The 18,430-nt window shown below is 39.6% G+C and overlaps 5 protein-coding genes across 6 annotated transcripts in view; 3 read left to right on the plus strand and 2 right to left on the minus strand.

The window, feature by feature from the left end:
• The window catches only part of LOC144647380 (uncharacterized), a 308,906-nt gene that overhangs the window by 237,770 nt on the left and 52,706 nt on the right, over positions 1-18,430 (plus strand). The gene's annotated exons all lie outside the window — the stretch shown is intronic.
• LOC144647605 (uncharacterized) lies at positions 28-849 on the plus strand. Its single transcript, XM_078507386.1, has one exon. It carries the CDS (start codon positions 28-30, stop codon positions 847-849), a length of 822 nt encoding a protein of 273 aa, XP_078363512.1.
• On the plus strand, positions 846-1,832 carry LOC144647606 (uncharacterized). Its single transcript, XM_078507387.1, has one exon. It carries the CDS (start codon positions 846-848, stop codon positions 1,830-1,832), a length of 987 nt encoding a protein of 328 aa, XP_078363513.1.
• Positions 8,461-14,007, minus strand: LOC144647607 (uncharacterized). Its single transcript, XM_078507388.1, has 2 exons — positions 13,351-14,007; positions 8,461-8,526 (listed from the first exon to the last, which is right to left on the minus strand). The coding sequence occupies exons 1-2, from the start codon at positions 14,005-14,007 to the stop codon at positions 8,461-8,463; spliced, it is 723 nt and encodes a 240-aa protein (XP_078363514.1).
• The window catches only part of LOC144647388 (TBC1 domain family member 10A-like), a 59,104-nt gene continuing 55,288 nt past the window's right edge, over positions 14,615-18,430 (minus strand). For both annotated transcript variants that reach the window (XM_078507194.1, XM_078507193.1), the window contains exons 12-13: positions 16,599-16,671; positions 14,615-15,175 (exon numbers count right to left, since the gene is read on the minus strand). In XM_078507194.1, the coding sequence (XP_078363320.1) occupies positions 15,074-15,175; positions 16,599-16,671 (175 nt within the window). In that variant the 3' untranslated portion in view covers positions 14,615-15,073. The remainder of the gene's footprint in view (positions 15,176-16,598; positions 16,672-18,430) is intronic.

Raw genomic sequence — 18,430 nt, forward strand, 5'->3', positions numbered from 1 at the left:
AAATTTCGCCTAGCTCACGTTAAACAGATGACCATACCCAGATTAGAGTTGTCTGCAGCAGTCTTAGCTGTGAAACTGGATCAGACGGTGCGTGAAGAGCTCGAGTTAAAGATTGATGAATCAATGTTTTGGACAGATTCCACATCTGTTCTGCAGTATATCAAGAATGAAGACAGACGATTCCACACGTTTGTAGCTAACCGATTGGCCGTCATACACGATGGCTCGAAACCTTCTCAGTGGAAATACGTGCCAACCAAAATCAACCCTGCAGACGATGTCAGTCAAGGATTGACGGTGGAAGAACTTCTTCGCAAAGAAAGATGGTTTAGAGGCCCTGAATTCCTGTGGGAGAGAGAAACGTTATGGCTTATACGTAGAGATTCATTACCCAGCATTTCTGACAAAGATCCAGAAGTTAAAAGGCAAGTCCAAGTTAATCACGTGACCCAGGTGAAAGTGCCACATCCATTGGACCTAATGATCCAGCGGTATTCCTCATGGTACAAGCTCAAGAGAGGTGTTGCTTGGCTTCTACGATTTGGAGAATTTTTAAGGAAAAAGAGGTGCTTGCAGGAAAGCCTTGATGACCCATTGCCTTGTGGAAGTCTCTCAATTCAAGAACTGCGATCTGCAGAGGATCAAATCATAAAGTATGTGCAGAGATCGTCCTTCTTACCGGTGATAAAGGGCCTCCAACGTGTTAGTTCTGAAGAGCCTGAGAAACAAAGATTGAAAGACATCGGATCGTTTGGTTCCATTTACAAATTAAGACCACTTTGGACCAAGAAGGTGCCCTATAAAGAGTTGGTGGCAGACTTGAGAATTCAACGTTGGATTATCAGATGAAACATCCGTTGCTGTTACCTAAAGACCATCACGTTACCAAGCTGATTATCGTGGATGTTCACGAATCCGTGGGCCATCTAGGTCAGGAATACGTGTTGACATATTTGAGACAGAAGTTTTGGATTGTCAAAGGACGGACCGCTGTTTGTAAAGTGCTTGGAAGCTGTTTAACGTGTCGAAAGCAGAACGCTCTTCGAGGTCAGCAAATGATGGCAGATTTACCCGATGATCGATTGATTCCTGGGGAACCACCATTTTCGTACGTTGGTGTCGACTTCTTTGGTCCCATGTACGTAAAGCGAGGCAGAAGTACAGTCAAGCATTACGGATGCATTTTCTCATGTCTGACTATGCGAGCTACCCACATTGAAGTGGTCGAGTCTCTTGAAACAGATTCGTTTATAAATGCACCTCGCAGATTTATCAACCTAAGAGGAAAGCCGAAGGTGATAAGAAGTGACAATGGAACCAACTTGAGTAGCGGTGAAAGAGAGCTGCGCGAAGCAATTGACAACTGGAATCAGCAGAAGATTGAAAGTTTTCTACACCAGAAGAACATCGAGTGGAAGTTCAATCCTCCTGGAGCTTCACATATGGGAGGAGTCTGGGAACGGGTAATCCGTTCGGTGAGAAAGATTTTGAGAGTCCTATTGAGGGAACAATTGGTTTCCGGAGAAGCTTTGCGAACCCTACTAGCTGAAGTCCAAGGAATATTGAACAGTCGTCCGTTGACTCCAGTCAGTGATAGTCCACTTGATTTGGAACCTTTGACCCCCAACCACTTGTTGCTTCTCCGATCCAATATGAATGTGTCGCCAGGCGTTTTTGTGAAAGATGATTTGTATTGTCAGCGTCGCTGGAGACAAATTCAGTACCTTGCGGATGTATGTTTTGAAAGAGATGGCTGTCGGAATATCTGCCGACTTTACAAGAACGTCAGAAGTGGAGAAAACCGAGTCGTAACCTTGCTGTGGGGGACCTAGTACTTGTTACCGACGAGAGAGTTCATCGTTGCCAGTGGCCTTTGGGGCGTATTGTAGAAGGTCCATCCAGGAAGAGACGGACTGATAAGATCAGCCATTGTGACGACCAAATCCTCTTCCCTGACGAGGCCGATAAGCAAGCTGTGTTTCCTCGAACAGGAGAAATTACCTTCTACATAAAACTGTGAACAAGTTGGAAGACCAATTGAATTACCAATGGAGTTATATATGAACTGCTTAAGTGCGTCATATTTGAACTTTGAACACTAATCGCCTTATTTAAAGGACGTGTTGTATTGACTTCTTTTATAGTAGTCTAGTCGCGTATTGATAATTACTTAAGTGAACTTAATTATAAGTTCAGGGGCCGGAAATGTAGCGCCTAGAATTTATTACGTAATCCCATTGGGGATTATGTAACCCTTTGGTGGTACACTTTAAATATTTTTTGTAGGGTTTTGCATGCATTAGTTTTTCCGCGTGTAGTCAAGATAAGCCTTTTGGATTTGTGTTTCGTTTGGAATCGTTATTCCTGTGTTTCCTCATTGCCACACAGATTGTAAGTACAGTATTTACTTATACCTCTTTTTCGGATTTGTTTACTGTATTTTTGCGGTAACCTTTTTGCGGTATCTAGGACTTAGATATTTTGTTTATATTATTTTTCAGTTGAATCATCAGTTTTCATCAGTTTACATCAGTTTTCATCAGTTACATCAGTTTATCAGTTTCATCAGTTAGCATCTGTTGTTATCAGTTGTTTGGATATTGTGTGTGTTTACACACTTGTACTCCGTTTTATTATATGGAAGAATAAATGGTGAATTCAACATCGTGGTGCGTTCCTGGAAATGCTAGGTAGTCTTGGCTACAACGACCGTTGCAAATTATTAACGAAGCCAGAGCCTGGGCTGCCTGTGGTTTTGCGAGAAAATGAGTAACACATCAAGAAATGCTTTTCGTCTTCTACGCAATTTTATTCACATACCAAACATGTTCTTTGCTCTACTGGGATTGATACCCCTTTTATTTTCATATTTTCCATTTTGTATTCGTAATACATGACATGGAGTGGAAGTTTGATTTTTTGTCACACTGACGGTTTGAATTTCGCTTTTCGAGCTTTCCTTTTTGCCGTTCGACAGTTTCAAATGCGTTTTTTCAGGTTTTAGTTTTACAAAAAAAGATGGAATTATTTACGAAACAGACGCACTTCTACAAAATGTGACTAAGATCGTTTAATAGCCTCCGTTTACTCATCTTTGATATTTTTAACTATAAACCCTGTAAACCATGCTGAATTACGTGCGCCAATTTTTTTCAAAATCAGGGCAATTTTCACCACAGCAAAGGTGTTTGCATCTTATTTGATCCAGCTATTCAACTAAATGAACAAAATAATTTCAGTAACAAAACAGGAAGAATTATTCTGATTACTGTGCATTTAAACGGCGTGAAAATCTCGCTATGCAATATCTATGCACCTAACAACCAATATGAACAATTAGAGTTCCTACAGGAATTAAACAGTTGCATCATAGACAAGTCCGAAATGACAAATATTATCATTGGAGGTGACTGGAATTGTACACTAACAAAAAAAGATAAAAAGGGCGGAGTTCTTTGGAAACCTACACCATTTAGAAATTTACTTCTGACTACCATGGAAACGTTTGATCTAGTCGACATTTACAGAACTCGATACCCGAATTCACAACATTTTTCGTACGAATCGAAATCTTTACAAGTTAGGTCAAGAATCGATTTTTTCCTAGTGGCTAAATTCTTGGTAAAGTTTGTTAACAGTGTTGGAATTACCACTTCGATCGCTCCTGATCACAAAACGCTCTTTCTCTGTCTAGCATTGCCTGTGACGACCCCAAGGGGTCCCGGATTTTGGAAATTCAACAATACTTTGCTTGATGATGAAGATTACACAGCACGTATTCGTAATGTCGTTTTTCAGGTACGCGAGAAATATTCCTTTGTGCAGGACAAGCAGCTATTCTGGGAATTAATGAAAATGGAAATAAGAGAGCAATCTATTCTCTTTGCAAAACAAAAGTCAAGAGATCTCTCCCAGAGGGAAAAAGAAATTTCAAAGCGACTTGATTACCTCGATAATAAAATTTGTAATGATACTAACCTGCTTAATGTGAGTAATACTTTAATTAACAAATAAAGAAGCCTCGACTGTGCTCTGTTCTGTTGTAAAGCACGCAGGAAGCGGCTAGAGCACGAAAGAAGTGTATGGTGAAACGCGAGCCGTAGGCGAGTGTTTCTCCCTACTTCTTGAGTGCTCTAGTCGCTTCCTAAGTGCTTTACAACAGAACAGAGCACAGTCGAGGCTTCTTTATTTGTTTTATAATTAAGAAATTCATTAATTTCCCCACGAATTCGCGCAATTATTTTCAAAACAAACTTTTTTCAAGCGAATAGCAGTGGCGTCAGCGTACATCTGTACTCTGATAAAGTACGCAACAATTAGCCAATCACAAAACTTGTTAGAATGGTTAAAATAATTTGATTGGTTGAAAAAGACATCAGCTGTCAACAGCTGTCAAACCATCAAGTTTGAAACCATCAAAGTTCAGAAATCCACAAGCTGAATTGTTGAAAACGTCAAGTGGAATCCGAATTTTAACACGAGTCCTTGAAGTCCTTAGGACTTTAAGTACAACACAGGATAGAAAAGTAGACTGTTCAGTGAAAACCGGCTGAATTCTGACCCATGAAAACTTGCACGTTGTTAAATTGACAACTAGAAAACAAACTGCTCAAAGCTTGTGGCTGGCACTTCACAAAATGCTGCGGCCGTGCGGCGTGTTTCGCGAATCATTTACAACCATCGGATTCAAGGGAAAAAGAATCGGTTGCTGTGGCCTTCCATTCATTGTACTGTTAAGGATATAGGAACAGGATTGTCTTCCTGAATTGCATTGGAGGTTTTTAATTTCTGGACGTCTGCTTTTGGAATGACAGGTAAACTTGTGTTCGATGTTTTCTTTGTTTCGCGCTTGTTCAATTTTTTCCAACTTTGCAGCAGCTTGTTTGAAGCTTGAAATTCAACCCCTTTTGCAATAAAAATTCCTCGGTTTAGGGGTGAATTGTTTAGGTGTCTCTCGACAGCGTTGCGAAATCCAAGAAGCGATGACCTCGAGTAAAGCTCACCGTCTTTTGTTCGAGCTTCGGCGTAGAATTTACCGAGGTTGTTGTCTAGCTTCTTTGTTGGTCATTTGTGAAGGCTTTTGGCAATTTTTCTTTCACGGCACCAAGCTGTTTTGAAAACGCCAGAAAAAATTATTCAGTATGTGATAAGTCTGAGTTGTGTGTGTATTCGCTAGCTAATTTAGTTTTCTGTTTTTTGAATTGCTGTTTGTTTGTTTTGTTTTGTTTTTTTACTCGAAAATGTAGCTGTGCGTGTTTTATCTAAAATTCCGTACTTCAAAAACTCATTAATAATTCATAAGCCCATCAACCTATCAACTGGTCGATAATACGTCACGTGGATCGACTTTATATTGATAAAACCTCTTCCTTATTAGTATGCGGTGTTTTATCAGATATAAAGTCACTGCACGTGATTTATGAATATTAATTAACAATACATCAACTGAAACAACAACTGGTGGTGAATATTTAATGTTCTTTACACACGCAGTACATTTACTTTTGTACAAAATTAATAGTACAGTTGTTAAATACAGATCCAGAAAAATTCTGTACCTTTAACCATTCTCTTTGCACACTTCTTCGACAAATTTAATCAGCCAAAAGTTCAATGAGTCAGCCGTCATACTGGTTATGTCAGTGTCGAAGCGTTGCACTTTAGAGTTGTCAGTTCTGAAGGCGCAAGGCTCGATTGCTGGACTTCTGTTTTTCCTATCATTCTGCCATTCCCGAAAAATTTTCAAGGACCACTTTGTCACTGCCTGTGTTGACTTTGGGGTAGCACTTTCTAATAATTTCCTCCCTTCTTCGGCATTTTTAAGCTTTCGAAAAGCCTTGGAAGTGGACGCCATGTCCTCTTCGTTCAGTTCAAAACACGTGTGAGATATGATTTTCTTGCATACTAATTTTCTACGTAATATTTTTTCGTATGCTAATTTCCAACGTACACAGAGGCATCGATGACATGAACTCTATTGGGACACGCTTATTTAGGAATGTCTTTGAAGCCGTTCAATAAACTCGCAGATCGTGCTTCATCAAGTCTAAAACACTCGGCTGCGCCTCGTGTTTTAAACTTGATAAAGCACTCCTGCTTGTTTATTAAACATTACTTAATGTGAAACTCGTATTCAAAAACTCAGATAGCCCATTTAGTACTATCTCTCGTGTTTTTCGTTTCTGCTTTCGTTATAATGTCTTCAATTTCGGCCTTGAGTTGTTTACAAATCTTTGGTTGGTTGTTTTGTTGTTAAGCTTACTTTCCGGCTCGGTGTTTTTTTTCCGTAACTTGTACCGAAATTTCACTTTCTATCGCCGTGCAATTTGTGCTGTTAGGAACAGGACGTTTTGAATTAACTGACGCTAAAAGCTCGTTCTCATTCTCGTTTTTCAGGTCAAAGAAGATTTTAGGGTCAAGACAAAATCCGAGAAAGACGTTCGGGAATAGTGGTCGGCCATATTGGGTCGATGGCGTGACATTTCCTCCGTACATCTGGACTCTGATAAAGTACACTGTTTCAGCCAATCAGAGCGCGCGTTATATGAAAACTTAATTATAAATGAATTTGAAGCTTTGAAAACAGAGCTTCATTCAATTTGCGATCGGAAGGGAAAGGCGGCAATGTTTAGATCCAAATGTAGGTGGATAGAAAAAGGAGAAAAACCCACTAAATATTTCTTCAATCTGGAAAAAAGAAATTACAATAGGAAAACCATCAACGAAATCAGAACAGAAGATAATGTAGAAATAAGAGAAGAAAAGGAAATCTTGAAAGCTATCCAGGCCTTTTATGAGGATCTATACTCCTCAAAAATAATCTCATCGCAGGAACAATTTGATCTTTTCACCGAAAATGTAAGCTTCCCAAAACTCTCGGACGAAGATCGAGACGAATTAGAAGGTCCTCTTACACTCGACGAATGCAAAACAGTTCTAGAATCGTTTCAGGAAAATAAATCTCCAGGCGAGGATGGCTTCACCATAGAATTTTATAATCATTTTGTTTGACTTAAGGTCATTGCCCTGTTTTGCATTGCGCATCCTTACTGCGCAGAATTTTACGCGTAATTAGGGCGCGCGCGCGAGCACATCAACAAATTGGCGGCTTTTTTCTATGCGGCTTAGTCCGCGAGAGAAGTAAATTGTCATTTTCTCCTAAACGAGCCTGGTGACCTATCAATTTTTTCTCATATTTTGGGTGTAGCGATCAAATTCTTTCTGTAAAATGAAAACAGATCAATTCATGAGTTTGAAAAATAAATTATCGCTAAAAAAGTGTACTTTGCCAGTACTCGCAGAGGAATTATAAAGGAATTATATGGAATATACATGGCGTCCTGCTCCTAAACGAATCTGGTGACCCCCCTTTTTATTTCAAAATTTAAGTTCCCTTGAAGTAATAAACCAGTAGGCGAAGTTTGGTTAAAAATCTATGTTCAGTTTTATTTCGGGGCAATGACCTTAATAGGAGGACACGTTTTGGAGAGCTTAAACGTAGCTTTTGAAGTTGGGGAGATGTCTATTTCACAACGCCGTGGTGTAATAACTTTAATTCCCAAGGATGACTCCGATCTAGTTGATCTTCAGAATTGGAGGCCAATAACTCTGTTAAACACAGATTATAAAATTGCATCTAAAGCTCTTGCTAGACGGATTGAGACAATTCTTCCAAAACTAATACATCCAGATCAGACAGGCTTTATGAAGGGGCGATACATTGGTGAAAATTTGAGACTTATTAGTGATGTTATGGAATACACTAAAATGGAAGAATTAACGGGTATCCTAGTATCTGTCGACTTTAAAAAGGCATTTGACACATTGGAATGGTCTTTCATTCGAAGCGTGTTAAATCTCTTCAATTTCGGTGAAAATGTTAAACGATGGACGAGTGTCTTTTACACTAATGTTGAAAATGCAGTTCTAAATAACGGGTTTGCGACAAATTGGTTTAAGCCAACAAGGGGAGTAAGACAAGGCTGCCCCCTATCACCATATCTTTTTATTTTAAGCGCAGAAATTTTATCTAGTAAAATTCGCCAAAATAAGCTTGTTAAAGGAATAAATATTTACGGCAACGAAGTTAAAGTGAACCAATTTGCAGACGACACTAATCTCTTTTGTGCAGATTTAAAATCTGTTGAGGAAGCCCTATGTTTAATTAATGACTTCGGCTCTATTTCCGGTTTAAAACTCAATGTCAAAAAGACCAAAGCACTGTGGTTGGGCAAATGGCGGAACAACAACACAACCCCGTTACAGCTGTCATGGCCACGAGATCCAGTTAAAATCCTGGGAATATACTTTTGTTATGCTGAAAAAGCCAATGACAACTATAATTTTAACTTAAAAGTTCGAAAACTTCAGACTCATTTAGATATGTGGAGTCCAAGGGGTCTTACCTTATTTGGGAAAGTGTTGATTGTAAAATGTTTAGGATTGTCACAAATTCTATACTCAGCATCTAACATCAGTGTGCCCAAGGATACCACCCAAATTGTTAAAAAGAAACTCTTCAGTTTTCTTTGGAACAAAAAAAGAGATAAAATTAAAAGAGAGAGCTTACATCAAGATTATGAGAAAGGGGGACTTCGCATGCCCGACCTCGATCTAATGATAAAGGCTATGCGTCTGGCATGGATTTCACGTCTGTTGAAACAAGGAAATTTCAACTGGAAATCTGTACCCGACTTTTTCCTGAGAAAGCTAGGTGGACTGAACTTCTTATTACGATGTAATTATGATGTATCTCTGCTGAATTCTAAACTACCAACTTTTTATAAGGACATGCTACTCTTTTTCGACGAGCTTAAAACTCTTTATAAATATGATCTGGGGCAAATGGCCTTATTTAACAACCGAGAAATACTAATAGATGGCAAAACATTTTTTATCAACGAATGGTTCTCAAAAGGGATTATCTCCATCAGTGACCTGTTAGATGAACAAGGCCAGCTGCTCTCATATAAAGCATTTAAAACGAAATACAAATGTAAAACTAACTTTTTAAATTACTATCAAGTTGCTAGTGCAATTCCAAACAGTTTGCTGTCTGGGACAAAAAACAATTACCTACAATCTTTTCCTAAGAATATCTTTTTGGAAAACAACTCAATTTTCGAACTTGATGATTCAGCTAAGGTAAATTTTGAAACAGCCAAAGTAAAGGATTTTTACAGGTTTTTGAATACGAAAGTTCAGAATTGTTCACATACTGGACCGATGAAATGGGGTAAATCCTTGCCAATAAAGGAAGAACAGTGGGAAAGAATTTTCAGATCACTTAAACAGGTTTCCAAAGAAAACAAGCTGAGAGAATTCCAATTTAAATTTCTGCATCGAGTTGTTGTTACTAAAAAAGAACTCTGCAATTTTGGTATTAAAGAAGACAGTGAGTGTTTATATTGTGGAGAACCAGATTCGATAGAACACACCTTCTCAAATTGTCATTTTACTAAAGACTTCTTGTCAAAAGTGGTGCAATGGTTTAATAACTGCAATCAGTCTATCTTCATGCCGTCAGTTCAGGAATATTTATTTGGTGTTACTTCCAACCTACCTAATAAGAAGCTAGTGAAAAAACTTAATTTTACCTTGCTATATGCCCGCTATTTTATTTATACGAATAAGTTGCATAATAAGTCTCTCCTTATCACAGATTTTGTAAGTAGAATTTTAAGTAAGTACATGCATTTCTGACACAAGTAACCCATTGTCTGACAGCAGCAAAAACATAAAGTTTAAAGTGCATGTTTGTTAACAAATAAGAGTCGATGTTAATTAAAGGAAGCGACATGGGGTGATTTTTTCTTGCCGAAAAAGGTGTAACCCTCCCCCGCCTGTGAACAAAACAGGTTTGACCCTTCCCAACTTGTAAAAAGATTACTGGCGATGGTCCCCTTCGTAGCCCCACCCCACCCCCCTCCGTTCCCAATAAACGGCACGCAATGCATACAGAAACGATGACGATTCACAAGGGGGTCTTGAATAATTTTCAGGACATTGTCAAAAAAGTAACGTAAATAAAGGTGGATTTCCACTGTCGCTTTTTTATCCACGCACGTCAACGTACGTAAATTTTTTAACGTACGTTTAAATGAAATTTTACGCGCGCGATTACGAGCGTCGACTTTACGTTGTACAATTTCCAATGCCACATTTTTTTTCTAGGTAATACGTACGTTACACGCACGTAAACTCACGTGCCGATCGTGAGGGTTTTCGGAAAAGTTGAACTGAGTTCAACTTTTTTCGCGGCTGTCCGCGGTTACGCACCGATTTAAGGTCGCGCAGGACCCTTGCTCATTAATATATTCATTAGCCAAATTTCTTGTTAGAGTGCTATCTTGTAAAGCTTTAATTCACTACATTTTGAATATCGATTCCTCTAAAATTTAATAAGGATACTCTGGGATGATGGAATTACATCATGATTGTCCTTTAAAGGTGGATTTCCACTGACGCGTAAATATTTACGTACGTAAAACGTGCGTAAAAAAAGATACGTTGGCAATTTTCCACTGTCGCGTTAAAAGTAATAAAAAGCGTATCTTTTTTACGTGCGTTGAACGTACGTAAATGCCCGTCATCCTGAATTATCAAGTTGGTGAATAGAGTGCGTTCTTGGCGGCCATATTGGAGGAGTGAAACAATGAATTTTTATGCAAATATCTTGTTGTTTGACTCTTCCAACATGGCTGCCATGACAACACTTTGTACCACACGCTAGTAAAAGAAATGCGTGAATATGACCAAGAGGCATTTTATATATACTTCCGAAAGACACCATCAAGTCAAAAAAAAAAGATTTGAGGCGACCTTCCCGGATTGCCGGATCAAAGCCTACGTGACCTGACGCCAGGCGTTTTCTTTCACTACTGCGTTCGTGTAATTTGGTTCTGTAGTCAGTTGGAAATATTCGGACTTTCTCGATGAGAAGTGCTTCTAAATCTGAATGTTTTCCCATGTAAATCGCCGGCGATTAAAAAAAAATGGTTTTCCACTTGATAAGTGGTGTCATGTGATAAAATCCAAAAATATGATTGGGTAAATCACTGCGTAACTGCAGACAGCCGCGAAAAAAGTTGAACTCAGTTCAACTTTTTTAAAACACTCGCGATCGCTACGGACGTATACGTGCGTGTAACATACGTAAATACCAAGAAAAAAACAACACGTGGCATTGGAAATTGGACAACGTTAATTCGACGCACGTAATCGCGCGAGTAAAATATCATTTTTACGTACGTTAACAATTTTTACGTACGTTAACGTGCGTCAACAAAAACGCGACAGTGGAAATCCACCTTTACTGAGAGATGACCGTTGTCTGTGATGTTACAAGCCCTTAAAAGTTTAACTGAAGATAATGCGATTTTGTGTCCAAGTTTTCAGCTAGCACAGCGCACCAAATTAAATGATTATATAGCCTAGTGATAAATCGTAACTTCTTTTGTGCTCCCACTAGAACGAAATTTTCGATTTCAAAAACTGCTACAAGTTAATGGCTTCTAAGAGAGTAAAAATGTGAAATCTAAACTTTGAAACATGCTATCTTCATTTTGAGAAGAATATTTAAAAATTCGCTCTAGACAGAGCACAATAGAGTACACCAAGTTTATGTTCCTCGCGAATCAATATATATAGCCGATGCTATATGAAACCAACCGTGCGAACGAGACTCTTAATCGAGCCCATACACAAACAAATTCAAAATCCAGGCTCCGCAAATTCTCTTTGTCAACATTCGGTTCACGTTCCATTCCACGACGTACAAAAACTGCAAATGACAAACTAAAAACTGACCTAAATTAGCACATACAACCGAAAATAATAAAAATGCCACGTGCAAACGAAAAATGTACAGGAACAAAAAACAATACTTATAATAAAGCAATTCTAACACAAATTACCCTGCTTTTTGGCGCCAAAATTCAGGATTGTGGGCATTTACGTACGTTCAACGCACGAAAAAAAGACGCTGTTTAGTGAAAATTTGTCAACGTAGGTTTTTAACGCACGTTTTACGTACGTAAATATTTACGCGACAGTGGAAATCAACCTTAAAAGTAGCTGACAACTTGGGTTGTTTGTTTGTTCAACAAAAGTTGCGTTATCTTGTAGTGTGATATTCGATATAAGGTCAATGTTTTAAAACAAATAAAGATTTCTGTTAACTAAATCTAATAGAACTCGTCAAATATAATTTGTGTCTTTCGTTTATAATTTGTATTAGTCCTTTCTAATTGCCCGAGACCATTTTACTTTGTGTTCTACGCGGCAATTTCTTGTTGAGTTAAACTTGATTTCTGGTTACGTAACATCACTAGTCGTAGGTCGATCGCGCGCAACAGAAGAAAAGATCCTGTCCACTCGCACGATGACAAAAGCGACCATTAGGTTTGACCACGAGTACGAGATCGAGACGAGTACGACTTTGGAATTTCGAGACAGTTATATCCCACGAAGTATATCTCTTTCCTGTTGCTGACTATAAGATTAGTGTGGTAAGTGATTATAGAAGGCACACGAATTTCGTTTAAAACCTCGTACTCAATCTCGTACTCATAGACCAATTTAAAGGTCGCTATTAATCGATGACGTCACCACTTAAAAACTTATCTTCCCTATATCGGCAATTTACGACCTAATTTGATATTTCAGTTAGTTAAAAAGAACAACAGCGTAAACTGAGCGGACTCAAATTAGGCCAGACTATAATTCAAAGACTGTTCTTCCGAGGACCAAGAGCTCTGACAGGAGCTCCTAGCTCTGATGAAAGCAAGTCGAGGAATTTTTTATGTTACTGAAAATACTGGAACCAGTAGTGTGATCGGTAGAAGACATTTAAAGAAGATTGTTTTAAGCCGATCTGTTTTTCTTTTCTAAATTTTCGGTGACATCTGTTCACCTTCATCAGAGTTAGTGAAAGTTTGTTGGAGCTCGCGCTACCAATCCGTGCGTTAGTGCGACATTTTAATTTTGAATTAACGGCACATAAGCGCGAGGAAAAGCTTTGCGTTCGTTGATAGCATCGCTGTCCAAAGTGGAGTGCCACGACTCCAAGAAAAGCCTCTTGCTGTAATTGACTACACCACGCTCGAGGATCTGGGCGTCCTTAGGATGGATGTTTTGTTCCGTTAACTCAGCATGCTGTTTAAATGCTGATTCGCTATTGCTCGCGCGGCCTGGATCATGTTCGGCTCCGCGCGAGGACCATAAGCGCTTGCTTTCCCCGATGTACGTAAAAGAGCAGTCGTGGCACTTCACTTTGTAAACAATTCCTGCCATTCGGTTAATCGCTGGTCTATCCTTCGGCTTTCTGAATACGTGGCCTAATGTTCTTACAGGCTTGAATGCCGTCCGAACGTGGAATTTCTTGAGTACACGGCCCACTCGATCCGATGCACCCCTTACGTACGGCAGGACGGCAAGTCCTAATGGTCTTTCTTGCGTTGGCCTCTCCTTTGTTCTGTCCCTGACGCATTTCTTAAACAGGACGTCAGGGTACCCATTTGCTCTCAGATCATGCAGGACTCGATCTTGTTTATTGGTTCTCAGTTCAGGGCGCGACGGTAGCAAGTTGGCCCTGTGCAGGAGTGTTTTGACCACGGCCTCTTTGTGCTGCATTGGGTTGTGAGAGGCGAAATCTAGATATTTGTTCGTGTGAGTTTCTTTCCTGAAGACTTCGATTTCTATAGAGCCATCGCTCAACGCTGTGATTTGTGTGTCCAAGAAGGAAATACGCCGACCCTTGTCCGTTTGCTTTGCGCGCTCTATTGTAAACTGGATGTTGCTGTCAATAGAGTTAAGATGTTGGTGGAATACTTGCACGTCTGTTTTCTTTAAACATACGTTCGAGTCATCGACATACCTCCGCCACCAGCTAGGTGTTACTGGAGAGGTGGACAAGGCTCGTTCTTCGATGTTGTTCATAACAAGGTCCGCAATGACTGCGCTGACCGGTGACCCCATAGCGCAACCAAACACTTGATGGTAATGCATTTCCGCATAAGTGAAATAACTGTTGTTCAGCACGATCTCCAACAGGCCAATGACTTGCTCCACGGTGAGGTTGGTTGTTTCTTTCCACTCATCGGACTGCTCGAGGTTTGTTTTCACAACTTCGATCGCCAACTTAACCGGGATGGAGGTGAAAAGAGATACGACGTCAAAGGATACAAGTTCCTCATCGTCGGCAACTCTTTGGTTAATTACGAATTCTGAAAACTCAGTCGAGTTGCGCACGGTATAGTATACGGTAAATTTTTATGCCTACATTCTAGAGGTGGTACCCAATTCTTCGATGTCGAAGTTACACCCCTTATGTAATTAATAGGCTATTTCCGAGTTACCCTTTGCCTCTGTTTTAAAACGAGTCTACGTGCGAAACCATTCAAATGAAAATGAGTTTGATTTGCAAGAAAATGGACCTGTATGTGAAACTCATTTTCATATGAATGATTTTGCAAGTAGACTCGTTTAAAAACAGGCAAAGGGTAACTCAGAAATAACCTATTGTATTTAATATATCAATCGAAACCTAAACTCATACAACTGCTTTTGCAGCTTCAAATTGGCAAAAACCTGCATAAAAAACAAACAATGCGAACATATTTCTACTTCATTTTATTACAAATCGCTCACTGCTCATTATGCCCACTTGCATGAAGCTAGAGAGGCATACCTCATTGAAAGAGGTCAGACCTTCAAACCTTTGGGTTTATTAAATAAGAAAGAAGAAACTTGACATGTTTTAGGGTAGTCTACTAGTAACTAATAGTCAAATAGGTATACTCTTTAAGAATCATAGTGCAGGCTTCAGTTTTCTGTCGACTGATAGTTACCTATAAGAGCTCGTTAATGGAAACCAAGAGTGGCCTACTCCTTGTCTTCGCAACTATATCTATAAAAAAAAGTCTCACATTTTTACATTTCACGTTTTTATACATGTATGAAAAAATATTTCAAATTTTTATTATCTCTGTTATCCAATCTTCACCATAGATAAATCATTTTTTTTAAATAACGGATTTATTTCAACTGTGGCACTGCATGTAGTATACTGCTGTCATCTGACCCCGCCAACTGCTGACTTTCCTTTTGGTCGCGTAGACAACTGGTGCTCATGTTCCCTCCGAAGATCTTTTATAGAAAGCTTCAAACTAAGGGACTATAAACAGTAATGTCAATAATAATAAACCTTGAAAGCTGTCTAACATTATCATATACTGATCAGTGTCCAAAAAAACATCAAAATTTTAAAAACCACAAATAACCATTTATCACTATACAGTGGAACCTCGATTTAACGAACCTCTACATAACGAAGTCCTCGGTATAACGAACGATATTCTTCAGCCCGGCCAAACTTACAGTAAAATGTATGGAACAGAACCTTGATATAACGAAATCCTCGTTATAACGAACACTATCCAGTAGCCCAAATGTAAAATGTACCCCGATAAAACGAGTTTCAGTTAACACGCGACAAAAGAACAGATCAACAACCTGTGTCGATATAAGGCATTAAAGCACAAATGTTATTTTTGACAGTCGTTCAGTTCATTAAATGGTGGGTAGTGAAACGTCACAGCGTGAAAAAACAATTATTAACTATACCTCGATAAAACGAACATTTTGCTTGTTGTTCCGCAAATTCGTTATTCGAGGTTTTCGATATAACGAACCCTCGATATAACGAACAAATTTCCCCAGTCCCTTGGCACTTCGTTAAATCGAGGTTTCACTGCACATAAACTGTTTCTCCGAATATTACAGCCAAACAGTCACTTTGAGGCAAACAGTTTCATGTTTTTGTTCTGGGGATGTGCAAAAAGCAAACGCTTTTGGGTCAGAAAAAGATATACTATTTCATGTTTTCCTTTTTTATCATTCGGCCTTTTTTTCATTTTCTTTTTCTCTCTTTTCTATTGTTGGCTTTTAGGTTAAAACTGAAACGTCCTGGAGTGAACAATTTTAAACCAAGTGTCAAGTGCTTTTTCTTCAATTTTAGAGACAACTCTGTAGGTTAATTGTGTGAATCTCTGAGTCAAATGACCACACCATCTTCACTTGGGAATGCTTTGGAGGACTTTATTAGTTGATTATCTAATTCATAATCTGGCATAAAAAGTGATATTATCACAACTAATTTCGAGTCAAGGGCGTGAGATTTTTATCCTGGGAGTGCCATATTTGAAGACGTCTCAACCAAATCTGAAGACGCCACAAACAAAGAATTAAGGTATTTGGTAGTAAATTGCCATTAACATGCACTTATTGTTTTGAGTTTACAATTTAAAAAACTGTCAGTAAACGTTGTAATAACTTAAAATTTCTCACACATAGCTGAGAAATTTCTCAGACAATTTAAAAATTTGAAACTAATGCTAAAATTTTGAAAATTTGAAACTACTGCTAAAACTTCTCACACAATTTAAAAAATTGTCAGCTATGCGTGAGCAATTGGTCCACAGGCGTGCGATCAAAGTTTTTGACTCACGCCAAGTTGGCAGGTATACCATGTGCACTGTGTTGGTAGTCTTCCTGTTTAGTGACTACATGGCTTTCAATAAAAGGTTTGTATGTCTTACCACAGGTATAAGGGAGTCTTCTTGCATTAACTTCATTGGTAAATGTCTAAGCCTCTCATTTGTTTCAAATAGCCTGCACATTAATTAAGAAATCATGTCACAAACCAGTCACTACTAATATCAAGACTCTAATTTACGTGTAATATCTAATTGGGCCATTGATTTCATTGCCGAAACATAGGTATACGTATATCAACATGCACCTGTACGAGTATAGCTAACTGTCGTGGGCGTGGGTGGGGGTGGGAGTCGTGGGGTGGGTAAAAGTCGTGGGTAACAAAAAAAACAAAAAAAAAAAAGAGAGGATACAAACATTTGTAGGAAGTAGTTCGTGCATGCCAGGACGGAGGACCCGGTAGGGACCCCAGAGGTTCTGTTCACAACTTTGGGTGTCGAAACAGGACAGGAACACCACGAAACACCCCTGGAACACGAAAATGTTAAACACATATCAACAAAACAGTTCAATAAATTAAAAATTTATAGGAATTTTATTTTATATTCGCGTTACGATTAGGATTCGTCCCGCAAACTCACTCTCCCCCCCCCCCCCCCACACGAACACTAAATATGCGTGACACTGTGCAGCAGACTGACGATTTTTCCGTGGGAAATGTCGCCGGACAAAGGCGCCGTTTGGTAATTTAAGTGATACAATGGCTCGCCTGGCCGCGAGTTGACGACGGAGTGCAGCCACATCGACACTATACACATGGAGTGAGAGGAGAGAGAGAGTCGACCCCGGCGAACAGGGACCGCGCAGGAAATTTGAGTGGGGGGCACGAGCGTGAGCGGGGGGGCTCCCCGGAATTTTGATTATTTAAATGAAATGCGTTAAATAAAAATTAACTTCAGCGCTATTTTTTTTTAAAGTATAGCTGAACGACAAAACGTTGCGAAAAGAGACGTCACAACCGTTCGATTCTACCACTGATACCCATTGTCCGAACTACCATGACGAACAGGCTAGAAGTCTATGGGCCAAGAAGTAAGACCTGCAGGGGGCAGCCCCAGCCCCCCCCCCCCACAACCCATGAGGAGTGGCCAGCCGCCCCCCCCCTAAAAAAACGGGCAGGGAGGGGAAGGTATTTTTTTTTTTCACCAGGAAGGGGCGGGGACGGGTGCGGACGGGAATGTCCCGAGACCGACACGACGCGCTGCCCCGAGAGAAGAAAATGTTTGCCCATCCCGCTCGAAACCGACCGCGTAGGGACGTCGGCAGCCAACGGACGACCGGACACAAGCCCCCCACCGTGAGTGGTGCACAGACACCCCAACAAGCCGCGGACAGCCGAAGTGACGTACCCACGACACCCCACCCACGACACCCACCCGACCCCGACCCACCCACGACCCACGACCCACGACAGTTAGCTATACTCCACCTGTACATATATATGATATGAACCCCCTTACCAAATAACGCAATAAAATTCCAAACTTGAACTGTTACAGTACGCTAATGTTGCATTCACAACTTAAAGATCAAATGAACTGAAATTTCGATTTTTTTTATTTTTTTTGCTCGTGTGTCTATTAAGAGCCAAATAAACATATCCCGAAGTTTCAAAGTAATTGGACATTGCATCGCAGAGATATTGCAAGTTGAAAGTTGAAAGTTGTAAAGTCTTGGTAAATGTTCGTACTTTTGGCTGTAATTCGTGCTTTAGGGCTCAAAAAGCATTTTTTTCTTTTTTTCTTTTATTTTACTAAATAATGGTTAGTTTTAGTGTTTGGTTGGTTAAAATGGCATTTTTAAATAAGTAATGCCAGTATTTTACCAAATTGTTTTGAATTTCCACTCTCAGTGTGCCTACTACTTCCAAAGTCGT

Source organism: Oculina patagonica, chromosome 3 (assembly GCF_052425735.1).
Source record: "Oculina patagonica isolate OP01 chromosome 3, crgOcupat, whole genome shotgun sequence".
NCBI classification, from domain to species: domain Eukaryota; kingdom Metazoa; phylum Cnidaria; class Anthozoa; order Scleractinia; family Oculinidae; genus Oculina; species Oculina patagonica.